Source organism: Cuculus canorus, chromosome 4 (genome assembly GCF_017976375.1).
Source record: "Cuculus canorus isolate bCucCan1 chromosome 4, bCucCan1.pri, whole genome shotgun sequence".
NCBI classification, from domain to species: Eukaryota; Metazoa; Chordata; class Aves; order Cuculiformes; family Cuculidae; genus Cuculus; species Cuculus canorus.
Window position 1 is genome coordinate 47,939,537 of NC_071404.1, and position 15,166 is coordinate 47,954,702.

Consider the following 15,166-nt stretch of genomic DNA (forward strand, 5'->3'; position numbering starts at 1 on the left):
GGATTAATCCTGAGGTTAAATCCTCTTCAGAAACAAAATCAATGATAAACTTGATAGTAGAGAAGATGATGCTATGTACAAATCGGGTGAAAATGAGACATTTCAGGTGAGGGAGACTAGTCTGCCGGGTTATGCTGGTAAAATGACTTCTTGTTTCCATATCTGGAATTATTGGTGCTGAAGGCTTATAAAACTGTGGTGCTTACAGTACTTAAGGCTATCGTTTTTTGTTATAGTATTTGTATTTCAAAAAGTTGTTTGAAATTCAACTTGGTGAAAATAGGTTGAGAAGGATTGCGTTGCCTGGGGTTTCCCATGCTGTGTATGTTTTGGAAGTAGTCTGTTTTTCTGTTAGGTTTGAACTGTACTGACAGTACATTATAACTTATCTGTGGGTTTTAGAGTTTTGTCCAGTTCTATTTATTTTTTATACCTGAATTTTAGGAAAGAAAACTGCTCTTTTTGCCCTGTTCAGCTGCTTGGCATAGGAGGATCTGTGGAGGACAAGAGCAGCGTTGTTTATTTTATGATGTTTCTTTACAAGTGTCAATTAAATCAAAATCTGGTTACTTGCAGTGAAGGAAGTGGTCTGATAACATGTAAAACATTATTGGAACTCTTGCTGTAGGGTATTCATGGGAAGTAAGGTCTTCAGAAGTACTGATGTTAACTATATTACTAAATCAAGAGGGAGGGGAAGAAGTTGTGTATTACCCAGAACTGAGTAATGGAACACATGCTGCTCTTGCAGACACGGAAACTGCTTTCAGGTGTCTGGTACCAGTTAACAGTGGCTTTCTAAATACTTTCTAAATATCTTGCAAAAATACTTAATATTATGGGACTATGCTTTTGGTTACTGTAGCAATGTCTGCTTTTAGCTTCTCAGAGGAACCATGTGGTTCTTAATGCAATGCATATGCGGTTTAAAAACAATCTGGAGATAGATGTGTAGTTCTGTGTTAAGGTGTGGTTAAGCAGGGCCAGTTCTAGCAAAGCTCTTGAATGTTTTCTTAGCCTAATGGAAAATGCTAGTTCAAGTATTACTGTAGGATATAGATGTCTTGCTTGTAAAACATGTGCAGGCAATTAAATATTTGTCATAGTGAACTAAGTAAAGTGAATGTGGACTCCCATGCTCCATTAATTCGTTGTTTTTTCCATGTTTATACAAATACACCATGCTTCTTGGACAAAGCTATTCCTTTCCAGGAAAGGCTGAAGTGTTTGAAGTGAATCCTGCTGTTCATGCTGTAGAGTGTAGCCATTGTGTTTTGCTAATGTCTTGTCCAAGCAAGCAATACTGAGAAATGCCTTGGTTAGCGACTGTGCCCTTGACCTGGCTATGGTAATTGTTACTCAACTTACATGATAAAGGAGCCAAGAGGAACTGACTGCAACAACTTGTTTTTATTTTCTTGTTTGTGGTGATACTGGGCTGGTGCAGATGTGACCTAGGAGTGCAACCCACTCAGACTGATCTAACATGCATGCCTCCGTAGCTTGAGACCCACAATAGTGATGATACCTCACCTGGAAGATTGTGGGATTTTTGTGGTGTAGAATATTTTCTTGTCAAGGATCTAATGCTAAACAGGATAAGACTTGCACTGCTCTGTATCAGCAGGGCATGCTGGTGAGCAGTTCTGGGACTGGAGGACAAATGGGTATAGTTCTGTTCTTTAAGAATAGAGAGCAATGTGACTGTTTTATATAATAATGTCATCAAAGATAGTGGCTAGGGCAAGTTTCCAGATTGATTCATGTACTACTACTAGATACTCAGTTGTTAGTAGAGTTATATAGCTTCTTGAACTTAATGTGTTCTTACCTTCTGGATGTTTACTTCAGAAACAGAATTTCTGAGTATACGCGTGTCTTCCAGCCAACCTGTAGCTTTAGCCACTATTTCATGGGCTGCTAAGCTTGGTATCCCTAAGATTTAACATACTTCTGTATTTCTAAAATATTTGGTAACTATGCTGTAGACTCTTGAGTTTACAAAATTGGCACAGGGTTCAAGTTTTGTGTGAAGTATGCAATAGTTTTCTGGCGAGTTGGGGCTTCTTTAATCTTAAGAGTTTCAGCTCTTAATCATATCAAAATGTTACTCTGTGTTACGTAGATTGTCTTAAGTAAGATACCATCCAAGTCACATACTTGTAGCTGGTAGGCACTGAAGTTCGTCTCTGGAAAAGCTTTGAAAAGGCTGTGCTCTTGGATTATGCAGTTGTTTTGTTCGGTGTTTTGGTCATTTTTTTGTTTTGGTGGTTCCCCCCCCCCATTTCTCCTGCTCACCTCACTGAATGATAGGTTGAGAACTGCTGCTACCATTTGAATCTCTTCAATGGATATTTCTTCTGGTGCTAAAAAGAGAAAATGGTTTTGGTTGTGCATGCGCCCTTTCTGTTTCAGAAAAATGATAGTTTGAAGATGGGTTCTAACAAACTTTTAGGACTCCTCAGTTTATGTTGCTTCCAGAGCGTTAGAGTTTAGTGCACTGGTAAATAACATGCTCTGATAGCCACATAGCTATTCTACATGTGATCTGTCGCCTTACTTCCGCCAGGATTTTTGTTCCCCAGACTTCATTTGGGAGAAGCTGACTGTTAAGTAGTATACTAAACTAAATGCTTAGAGATTAAGCAGATGCAGAATTGTTGCTTGCAAGGAACAGGAGTGTGATTTGGTTTTGGCATAGTGAAGTCTCAAACTGTGGTGTTTACAGATGGGCTAAATGGGTTTTGTTTTGTTTCTTTTAAAGCTCTTTTGATTAAAGGGTCTTCTATTCAATTTTGCACACCGCAACATGTGTTCCAGATGACTACTTGGACACACTTAGGTGTGATTCTTAAGTCCTGGTTCGCACAGGGGGCACAAACTGTAAGGTGGGAGTTTTCCCTCTGAACATCAGGAAACATTTTATTGCTGTCCAGTCTCCAGCACTGGTTGCCCAGAGAGGTTGTGGACTCTCCTTCCTTGGAGATACTGAAAAGCTATCTGGACAAAGTCCTGGGCAGCTGGCTGTAGGTAACCCTGCTTTAGCAGAGGGGTTGGGTGATCTATTGAGGTCCCTTCAACCTCAATAATTATGTAATTCAATATGATTATGTGAAAAAGGAGTGCACGTGCATTGCTGCAAATAAATAGATTAAATAAATGCCTAGTGTACTGTCTTTTATTGCTTGCTAGTTCAAAGAAAGTAGGGTGTGTTTTTTTGGTAACTTAGGTGAGCTTCTAGAGTTCTTAGATTTTGCTGGTTCATTGTGGAAGCCCCAAAGCTTCCTTTACACTACACAGTGTTTGGTGCTGATTATGTATGTGCTTGTGGGGGATGTTCTGAAATGATGGAGCCATCTCTTGCAAAAAACCCGAACCTCTGACAAACAGAAAACTGCAGCAACACTGAGGTTTTGAGGTTGCTCTCAAGAAGACTGCATTCTGTATAACCTGCATAGGCTTTTTTTTCACACTGTTAGCTGAAATGGAAAATTTTAACTTGAAAAGTATTCCATCCAAAAAAGGAAACAGGAACATTTCCTTCATTAAGTCAGGCAAGATCAAGGCTTTGAATTGCTGTTCATGTAGGCTGAGCAATCTACCAGCTTTGGCCCTTTCTCAGAGGGCAGAAGGGTATTATCAGCCTGCTGTGCTGCCTACAGCCTCTGGAACTTTCTGCTTGTTCTCTGCCTATCTAAGCACTGGTAGGCAGAAGTGGCGTACCAGGAATCAATTTTGTAGTGCTTCCTACATGTAGAAAGCTAATCATAGTTAAGATGCACCTGCTTATGCGGAAACAGTTGTGGGCAGGAGGGAGCCTTTTCAAAAGGTGTCTTGTCCTGCTGGAAGAGCTCTGACTGCTGCCATGAAGCTTGTGGTTTTGGTTGTCTGGTTCAGAACCTTTTCCCCTACCTTACTTTGATTAGATAAACCCGATCTCTGGAACTTAATTCTAGAGTATATTGAAGTGTTTTTGTAGTGGGTTGGAAAGAGATTTATGGTGTGTATATATAGATCAGGAGTCAGGGTATCTTGCTGAGAGGTTGAAACTTCAGTGAACAATGTCTAGAAGTACTTCTGGGACAAACACTGAGAAGACTGAGACAGAAGAATCTTTCTGAAAAATTAGAGCTTGCATGAAAATAGGATAAAGTCCTTCTGAAGTGATACATTGTAGTATTTTTCTCTAGATCCTTCTCTCCTGAAAACAAACAAAGAAAGTTGGTACTGGGAGACCTTTTTCATGCCACTTCTTTGATTTCTTATTGCTGTTTTGAAGTCTGTTTCTGCGAGGTGTTTACCTAACTTGAAGCAAAGTCTGACTTCTAAGCTTGCTTCCATTTCATGTTTTACTGGGCCTCTGTTCAATTTGATAGTTGCATCGTGTTACTATAGGAACTGATAACATTTGCTGCAGAGTACGGGTGTATGAGAGCCTGCCTTTCAAAGTGCAGATCTGTGTCAAGAAAGGGATGTTTGATAAGGCTGTCCTCTCTCCCTGGTGGGTCAAATAGTCATTTCAGTTGTAAAGCAAGAAATGCCTCAGCTAGGAGTCATATTCGGAGCTGTCTGCATGTTTAGTCTCCTAGTATATGTTGATACAATTGCTATTATTGCTTATCTAATGACAAAATAAAAGAAACTTGCAAGCAAGAGCTGTAATTTTATCTAGATTATGTAACATTTGGCCAAAGTACTATTTCTCTGCTAGGGGTAGCTTTCTTTTACCATGTGTCCATGTAAATTTTAAACCTGTGTATCTTTAAGAACTGGCCTGCAGGATTACAGTCCTAGAATGGTTTGAGTTGGAAGGAACCCTTAAAGATACTGTAGTTCAACTCCCTGCCGTGGGCAAGGTTAGCTTTCACTAGATCAGGTTGCTCAAAGCCCAGTGCAACCTGACAGTAAGTACTTCCTATGATAGGGCATCTGCAGCTTCTGTGGGCAACGTGTTCCAGCCTCATAGAAGTTCAGGTGGATGACATTTATAGCTTTTCCTTTGTCAACTTGATACAATCAATCAATCATAGAATGCTACGAGATTAGCCAGATGTGATTTGCCCTTGGTGTCTCTAATTGGCTCACTGCCTTTCATGTGTTTTGGTGTCTTCCAGGAGATTCGGTTCAATAATCTTACTGGGCATAGAGGTGAGGCTGACTAGTTGGAGTTCCCAGGATCCTTCTTTTTAAAACGGCCATGATGTTTCCCTTTTTCCAGTCACGGGGGATTTGCCTGACTGCAGTGACTTTTCAAATACGATTGAGAATGACTTGGCAACTACAGCTAATTCCCTCAATATCCTGGGATACATCTCACTAGGTCTCGTGGACTTACGTGTGTTCAAGTTCCTCAGGTCGTCTTGAACCTGTTCTTTACTTACAATGGGAGGGTCTTCATTCTGCAGTCACTACCTTGAGATTCAGGGGCTTGAGAGATGTGGGAAGGGAGATTACCATTGAAAATGGAGGCAAAAGAATTTGAGTACCTGAGCTTCTTCCATATCAGTTGTCACTAGTTCTCATATTGAGGTGGGTGTGTTTTCCTTAACCTTCCTTTTCTAGCCAAGGTTCTTGTAGAAGACCTTATTTGCATCCCATGCCAAATTCAGCTCCAGTTGTGCTTTAGCTTTCCAGATGTCATCCCTACACATCCGGGCAGCATCCCTATATTCTTTCCAGGATACATGTCCCTGGTTTCACTGTCTATGCATTTCCTTCTTGACCTTTAGTTTGACCAGGAGGTCCGTAGTTAGTTATGTTTTCTCTCCTGCCTCCTTGCCTGATTTCTTATACATGGGACTCAAAAGCTCTTGAGCTCTTGAGAAAAATGTCCTTAAAGAGCTGCTAGGTCTGTTCAGCTACTTTGTCCCTGAGGACAGTTTCCCAGGGAATCACATCCATTAATTCTTTAAATAACAAAGTTTGCTTTCCTGAAATTCAGAATCCTGACTCTATTGTTCACATGGCCCATATCCCTCAAGTTTGAGAATTCCACCAAGGCATGACCACTGCAGCTCAGACTGCCACTGATCTTGACATCCCTAATTAGTTCTTCTGCGTTGGTAGGCAACAGATCTAGTAATACTTCTCTGGTTACGCTATCACCTGGATTAAGAAATTATCCTTGACATACTTCAAGAGTCTCCTGGACTGTTTTCAGCTTGCTGTGCTGCTTTTTTCAGCAGATGTCAAGGTGACTGAAGTCACCCAGCCGGATTGGAGCCTGTGAGCGTGATGCTTCCCGTAGCTGGAGTAAACCCTTCATTAACAAGCGCCCCTTGGTCGGGCAGCCTGTAGTAAACACCAACCAAGAGATTTCCTTTGTTGACTTGGTCCCTAATTTTTACCCATAAGCTCTCAACCTGTTCATTACTGTATTTCAAAGGCAGCTCTGTGGAGTCAGTCCATTTCTTTTTTTTACATAGAGGGCAACCACCTGTTTTTCCTTCTTGCCTGTCCCTTCTGACCAGTTTCCAGCAGCACTGCAATTGTGTGTTCCTTCCCACCATGATTCAGTGGTAGTAATTAGATCGTTGTTTTCTAGCTGCACAGTGACTTCCTCCTGTTTGCTACCCATGCTGCACGCACTGGTATAGAGGCACTTCTGATGGGTCATGGACTGTGTTACCTTTTTAGAGGAATGCCCTAATTCCTTTGAAGCATTTCACAGATGTTTCCCTCTTGGTTCCTAATATATCAGCAGTTCTTGACTTTTCTCTGTTGCTCAAAACTCCGTCACCTTCCCCTGCTGCTTCCTGCTGCTGTCAAAACTCCTCTTTCTGTCTGTGCTATTGGAGAGCACTGTTCTAATTACCTTTTCAGTTTTTTTGTTTCAGCATAGTGGGGTCTAGTCTTGCTTTTGTAAGCTTCTGTTCATCTACTTCATACTCCTGTGGTCGGCATATTTGTCTCTTGCTCTGTCTGGCCCCAACAAAGAACAAAACCAACACACTAATTCATTGAGAATGAAAACGTTGTCTGTGGTAATGGGAAACTGGGATGCCCTTGGACAAGGGAAATAAGAAAGGCAAAATGGGAGTGCCTGTAGCTGATGGCCTGCCAGGACTTTGGTTAGTAATGTTAAATAAGCTCTCAACTAGAACAACAAAATGATCATTTTCAACTCCCATCACTGGCACGTGTTTCTGTAGTGTCCTTTCTTGTGCCAACGAGAATATGTGATGTCATTGCGTGAGGAACTGGATTGGGCATCTGCCTTGTTGCCTGACCAAATATTTGCAGCCACCCAATTCAAGGTAGACAGCATAGGGCTGGGATGGTGATCATGCCAGCCTGGTCTGGGTGAGACTGTAGCCTGTGATAGTGCTGTTGAGCTGTTTTGCAGAAGGCAGCTTTACAATTCTTTGCAGTTCTTTGGTTTTGTTTGTCTTGTTATTTGGGAGGCAGGATAGAGGCTGCATGGCCTTCTGTGCTTGTCTGTCCTCGTTGTAGCAGAGATGCTCCTTACTCCCCTGGACCTTGATGTTTGGACAGTTTCAAGCTAATCGCTGTTCATGGCCCCTTTGTCCCATGGGTGTCAAGACTAATAAAGGTCCTTAGCCTTTGTCTCAGAAAATGCAGCTCTGTCCTGGAAGAATCCTCTCCAGTTTGCTATCTGAGCAATAAAACCCTTCAAAGCAGGGGCAGTAGTGCAGGTCTTTGAGGTCTTCAGCAGTTAACTGTTTGCAGATGCCTTTGTTGCTGAAGAGCCAGTCTTCTGCATCTTTGCCTTACTTGTCCTACCTGCACGTGTGGAGACTTTTCTTGCATTTCTCCCTGAATTCCCTTATGGATTTAATTGCTTACCCTGCCTTTATTCTTCTATTTGCTTCTTCTGCATGCTCCTTCATGTTTTTCTCTCTCCTACCAAATGTATTCCTATTCTTCTGTCCTTGAACTACAACCTGGTTAACATCTCTTCTTACCAGTAAGCCACCTGCAGTGCTCTCAGATATGCCTACTTGTCTTCTCTACACTATCCTGACTCTGAACTAAATCCTTCATTGTGCTTAGCCTCTCTGCTCCATAATCCTCACTTTGACTTTCACTATAGAGGGGCAGTCGAGTACAGGACCTGCTCCTCTCCTTTTTTCCGACTTGTCTTAGCTGAGCTGGCAGTGGTGTTTGAGGCCATGGATGTCATCAGGTCAAGTAGTGATACTCAGACCTTAACAGCTGTGTGCAGCCTCTGTAGTGATACTGCCTTTTGTGTTTTCACGTTGTAATTCCAATGGTTGATTTGGCCTTTTTCTTAATCATGCAGCCAAGATTGGGATTGCTTACAGAGGTGGAAGTTACCCACAACTGTATCACTGATTAATGTTATTAGCTCTATCTCATATCTTCAACTTTATGAAGCTAAGAGTAGGGTGCTACAACTTCTGTTATGTGGGGTCATTTAGCAAAAAGGCTTATGTCTGGTAACTTGCCAAAATGGGATTGTTATATCTGAATCACAGAAGTGTGATTTCTAAGTAAGAAATTATTGTTCTTGTAGCATGTGAAAAACTTCAAAACCTCGGAGGTTTGATTTACAGATAGAAGTAGTTGGGGAAGAAGATGAGTTTAGCATTGGATGAAAAAAATTAATAGTTTGGTTTCTAGTGTGTTATGAAGATGTTTTCAGAATGTGGAGATAAATGAGCACATCATGTTTCTTGTCAAATGTGACTTGGAAACATGTCCTGTATGGGACTAGTGCTGAGGGGTGTATGTTCTTCAGACCTAAGCTTAGTGAGAGACTGATCAGTTTTAAAGAACCTTTAGAGAGGTGGAAGATAGTACATATATTGTGAGTTATTTTAAGCTGCTTTTTCTGTACCTTGATAGTTTAGGAGTAAGATAAAGCTATAGTAACATGGTTTGGAAAGGACTTTTGGGGATCATCTCCAGATAGTGAAATTGAAAAGAGGGAAGAAAGTGTGTACTAAAGCTAGGGTAGCTGGAGGAGGCTGTGAGCACAAGGCAATGGGGCAAAGTGGTCAAAATACTCTTGGGGAGAGAGGAGGCAATGGCAGAGCTGTGAGGAACTGAAAACTCTGGAAATGTAATTAAAAGCAGTGAGCAGCTTTAAGTACAGATATTTCTGGAAGGTCTGCCTTTTGCATTTTTTCACTCAACAGTTAAAGGTTTGAATGTGTCCTTTCTTGTGCTTATGTGTATTTGATTCAAAACCAAATGTGAACTTTTCCATCAGCGTTCCTGTAGTATACTCTGGAAGCTTGTGGATGTTGGGCCCAGACAAACTTTTAAAGAAATAGTCTGATCTTTGATCGTACCTAATACTGCAACAACCAAATTGATATTTATTCCCATTATACTCCCATTGTATTTCTGTCTTTCAGTCAAAAATGTTTTCCTTTGGTGCACTTCTAAGTGAGGCATTATGAAAGAGGAAGGACTAAGTACTTGGGTGATGGTTTGCATGTAGACAAACTCACTTTTTTGCTCCTAGTAAACCTTCTTCTCCATTACAGCTATACAGCTACCAGTGAAGTTTTTGCCATACCTTGTTGGTGAAAATGTGAAGGTTGAAACTGACAGAAGTAGAAGAATGTTTGTTCTTGGTGGGCTTATAATTTGACAGCCAAATGAGGGTAGTGTTGGTTAGCTTCACTGTTCAAAATACCTATACTGAGAGGCCAAAATACCTATACTGGGAGGATGCGGGCCAGTTGTTTAATTTTAGGATTCATCTTGCTGTATCAAGTTGGCAGTGATCTGAAATGATTGTCTTGCTCATGCTCTGTGCTATACTGTAACCTTTTTTTTTTTTTATTTGGAAAGAATGTGGCCTTTCTAGTACTGATCTAGTATAATAGTAGTGTAATTAAATAAAACGTTTCAGATGGTATGTGAAGATCAGAATCTTATGTATTGTAGCAGTTGCAGTGAGAGTAAAAATATAATTCTGTACCATTTTTGTTCTATAGTTAAGTTTAAAGGGCTTTGATGTCCATATACAATATGAAGATTCAGTTAAAAGAGCTTCTTTGCACTATTTATACAGTATGGTCTGTAGGAGCAGTAAGGATAGCAAGGTAATGGTATTGCTAGGTTAAGGGCTTTGTCTGCAGTAAAGAAAAATAATGCACCCTAATGTCCCCACTGTGCAGAGGAAATAAACCAGCATATCAAAATATGCTAATTAACAATGTTCCAGGAGTGCGTTTGTGTGCACACGATCCTTATGCTTGCCTGTTAAGAGCAGTCTCTTCGTAGAAACTATTGCCACATTTCCTTTTCAGGCTACTCAGAAGCTGTCCTCTGAAACCAGTGTGCAGTGTTTGAAATCCAAAATAGCTACAGTCTGCTAGAATGGCTTGTTCTGTTGTGTTTCATTATAAAAGGAATGTTTTTCTCAAACAGGAGATCTGTCTCAACGTTTTTACACATCACTGGTACATTGAAAAGGAAATTTAGAGACACACTGTGTCTAGATCTCATATACCCTGTGGTTAGAAGAGAATTTGTATTGGGCAAAAGGTTTCGAACGAGCAGGAGAACGTTCAATTAGAGGCTGCCTGTGGTTTGCCAGGTATAAAAGTATAGCTGCATTATACCGCTAAGCTTAACATCAAATGCTACATTTCTTTTGTTAATTCATGTTGATGACACATAGCTCGCTTGGATACCTTTTCATGAGATTATGTACTGAAGTATGGAGAGGATAGAATCATATAGTCAATAGTGAAAATGTAAGAATAAGATTGCCTTTCTGACTTGAATTTGCTTCCTTTATTCATCTGTGTTCTAATACAGTCCTTATCATTGATTTTGTCTCCTAAGATGCTACTCTATTCCTTTCACAGGGTAGATTGGTCTTTAGGATTGAATAAGGAAGCTGTCTGCAGGGCCATACTCTGTTGCAGAGGCTGGAAGGGTTGCAGAGAGTGGGATAGGTGAGTTGGATAGCTGATCGCAGAGATAAGAGGGATAAGTCTCATGGTTGCAGCATTTGAGTTCTAACAGGCTCTTTTTCTATACTTAGTTTGGCCACTTCACGCACATGTTTCATAGGTGGTCACTACTTCAGGGTTTTTGCGGGAAACCAGTTTAAGCACTGTTAGTCAATTTTTGATGTATTTCCCTAGGTTTTGAAAAAATTAAAAACCTGACGCAGAAATTGTGTGTTGTAACCTGTGCCAAAACCCTGCATGGTTCATTAGCATGGCTGGACAGGTTAGATACACTGCTTAATCCTTTGTTACTTTAGCTAGGAAATGAGTTGAAAGCAGGACTGTGTTGTCGTCTTCCATGTGCGCCAGCAGAAGTAGCTGGGGAGCGCTCTTGCTTGGTTTGCACAAGGCTGAAGACTGAGACTTGAAAAATCTGTGCTTCTGTTTTAATGCTGGGCTCAGGCAGGTGCAGATCCCTTTGACATCTCTGTACCAGTTACCTCTCACTTTTCAAAGTCACCTTTCTTGCACCCTAACCTGACTCAGTTTTGCTTCATGTGCTAGTCCAAACCTCCAGCTCTGGTCAAATCCCAGTCATTCCTCTCTCCTGGTCTTTCTTCCTGGAGTTTTCATCTGAGCTATTATCTCTTTCTTTGCTATATCATCTTGTTCAGTTCTCTTCCTTAGCTCTTTGTCCTGGGCTTTTTGCCATGTGAATCCTTCACTGTCTTCTCATCCAGTCCGTGCTGTTTCATCGTTTTGTGCTAACTGCTTTCTCTTGATAGACACTTAGTTGCTGGTTCCCTCTTTTAAGGTCCTGCTTTTACACTGATGCCTTTTGGAAAAATGGCTACCATCTCCTCTGAAATACAGATTTACTGGCGGGGTTCAAGAGTATAGAAACAGAAGATATTGCATGTATCTTTCCATACTTACTTTCTAAATCTGCCTACTGAGTTAAAAAAATCTGCAAAAAGCCCTTTTCACCACCTCCTGCTGGAGTGTGCTCGACTGGCTCAGAGTCATACCTGTCTGTGAGTAAGATCTCTTAGGGGGTGGTAGCATGTATGACACAGATGGTATCTTCAGAAACGTAGGTGCCAGATCTTAACAAGCTTCTGTGAACATGTGCGAGCTGCGTTATCTTTTTCTTTTCCGTTTTGGTGTCTTTGTCTTGACATGGAGAAAAGAGAACCACCACCGAATAAGGAAAACTCCTAGGAAAAGCCTGGTCTACCTAGTTAAATCTTCTTTCAAAAATGTTGGACAATTGCACCTTCTTTGCAAAGCATGAGATAAGTCAATGTACTTCATTGAAACACCAAACTTATGCAAAAATTCAGCTTAGGGCAAGCCTGTAGAATAGCATCTTGTAACCTGAAATATATGAACTTTGGCAATGTTAAAAAGCATTTAAAGTCAGAATTGTGTAAGAAAAGAGGCTTGAGTAAGAACAATACTACCAGTTAAAATCTTAATTTAGAAAAGCTTTTCTGAAAAGTCTTTTGCTGATGGAAGTGCTACATAATATAGGTAATATAATATAGGTAATTACTTTTGTTATGGATTAGGTTATGTTTTTTTCCTGGGTAATCCTGTCTATGAAGAGATATTGCACCTTCAGTTACAAAAAATGTTTGCAAGTATTTCTTTGTCTTGACTCCTTCAGTGCAGCTATAACAGGTGTGGTTACATGAGAAACCATCAATGTCTGCTGTGCTTTACTGTTTGTATCCTTAACATTGAGTCTCTATGCCTCTGTTTGGGCTTGTTCAGAGTAAGTATGTAACTGTTGCTCTGAATTTGTAATGTGTTGTGCTTATTTTGCACAACATTTAGGGAAACAAAATTGGGGCCCTTTTTGTCAGACATTGTGGTGGACTTTGTTTTCCAGTTTAGTGGAAAATGTCTTGGTCTTGAAATTGAGTGATCTGAATTGCATTGTTATTATGTTGTTTCTGTTCAAAGGAGTTTACAGGCGAGATTGTATTTTCCTTTTTTTGATAAACCTTTCTAGATGGTAGTTTACTTTCTCAGTGCCTTCCTAGCCATATGGTTGCAGATTGCATTCTGATTTTTATGTGCTTGAATTTTTGTGTGCTAATAAGTTTAGTAAGAAAAAGAAATACGAATGAGAATAATAGCCTGTGAACATCCAGACTGCAGGCTACCAGGTTACACATGTTGCCCTATTTGTTACCAGCTTGCTGTCAAAAAGTGTATGCTGCCCTTAAGGTTTTGTGCACAAGTGAGAAGCTGCTGAAAGGCTGGAGTATTACTCATTTACAGAGGCAGGGTGACTTGGGATATTAGGCAGGAAAAGGAACAGGAGTGGTAACAAGCAGCAGTAGAGGTGGTAAAGGCAGGAGCAGGTTCCACAGTTAGCAGATTTCCTAGCGTGAGTCAGTGAATGCAGAGCTTCTCAGCAAGCTGTCAGGAGGAACCTAAAACCCGAGTATTGCAAGAGATTCAGGGTTCATGTTTATCATATGAAGTCATGTGATCTTACTATATCTTAACTTGCCAACTTAGCCTTACTCTAGAGAGGATCTTTTGCTGCAGTGATTAACAACAAAAAAAAAAAAAAAGGAAAAAGAAAAAGGGAGAGAGAGAGGAGAAAAAAAACCCAAGGAAAAACAAAGAAAATTGTGCAATGTGTGTTTATGCCTACATCATGCCGAGGAGACATTTAACAGTAAATAATCTGTGTAACCCTGAGGTAAGAAACTGTTTCTGCTTTCCCTGCACAGTGCTGCTGCAGCACGGAGCTGATCCAAACATTCGGAACACCGATGGGAAGTCTGCACTGGATCTGGCAGACCCTTCAGCAAAAGCTGTACTCACGGGTAAGATGCATACATCTCTTGGCAGCGTTACCTGTGATTCATTTTGTGTGTATAAGTTCAGCATCATAAGACCCTTCTGCCTGTTTGGTTTTTCTGTTGTGTAAGAGCATTTTAAAACTGTGTTTTAACAGATTTCATATTGGTGTAACTGTCGCTCATCTGCTATGCTGCTGTAGGTTTGCTCATTCCACTTATGCTAATGCTGTAGTTTTCTGTTGTAACATCATTCATTATTCGCTGTTTCTGTGGTTTTGTTTTTTTTTATTTTTAATGGATTAAGTAGGAGCCCCCAAGCTCTGCAAAAAAAGAAGGAAAAAATCAGGTCAGTTGTTTTAAGACCTTCACTGTTGAGCAAGCAAGGACATTTGTGTAACTATAAAAGTACCTGTGATCTGAAAGACAACCTACTACTGACTGCAGAGATGAATAGTTACATTATTTTGCTGCAGATTCATATGCTACTCTTCCCTTCCTCTTCCTCATTAGTCATGTTACATAGAACTTTTTCTCACCCACCAATTTTTTTTTACTTTTTTTGGGCTATTAATTGCCAGGGATATGTTTAATGAAAATATTCTAAAGATACAACTTTGGTTTTACACCGCTTTTTTTCTGTAAATTACCTGTTGTAGCTTACCAGTGGGCATTATAAGTGTAATATAATAGCCTGTCAAGTATTTTACAAGAAATACATGGTCCTCTGTGCTGATTTTGACATCTAGGAAATAATGTTTAGAACAAAGTAATCTTGAATTTTAAAACATATACAATCAGATTTATAGAAAGGTATTTGGCAGCTCAGCTTCATTCAAAGAAACAGCTATTTTTCTCCTTTCACCTTTATTTCCCCTATTCTCTCTCTTTTTATTGACAGCATAATTTATAGGTTTTGTGCTATGCAACACCCGTATTTCCTCAGATTATGTTCAGAGCATACCAGCTCCCTTCACTTTGTCAGGAACATTTCCTCATCATCTTTTTCCAGTGCACTGACTGCTATACATAATTATCTACAGCTCTGCAGTGATTTGAGAGTACCTTTGGAACAATGCACTTTAAATATGTACAATTTAGTTTAATTACTCAATGTCAAATTTAAACACATTCCTACGGTGTTAACCACTCATGTTAGCTCTGCTAAGCAGGTTAATCTGACTTTTGGCTGTTAATGGATACAGTCGTACAGATGCTGAGGGTGGAAAGGACACCAGGGAGTAAAGGTACCTCAGAGGTGTTAATGAATATTTGGCATTTAGTAGTGGTGAGCCTGGGGGTTCCAGGCTCCCAGCTGCTCTTCAGGCTATTCTCAAAAAAAGGGCTTCAAAGGATAATGGAAGACTTCTGAAGTCATTATCTCAGACCTTCATGTTTGCTCCACTGAGTTCTCTGGGCACTAGATCATCACCTTGTGCATTAGGCAGT

At 40.4% G+C, this 15,166-nt stretch overlaps 1 protein-coding gene across 1 annotated transcript in view; it reads left to right on the forward strand.

Annotated features, from left to right (window-relative positions):
* The window catches only part of TNKS (tankyrase), a 136,748-nt gene that overhangs the window by 18,836 nt on the left and 102,746 nt on the right, over positions 1–15,166 (forward strand). Inside the window, exon 3 of the mRNA XM_054064637.1 lies at positions 13,649–13,744. Within this exon, the coding sequence (XP_053920612.1) occupies positions 13,649–13,744 (96 nt within the window). The remainder of the gene's footprint in view (positions 1–13,648; positions 13,745–15,166) is intronic.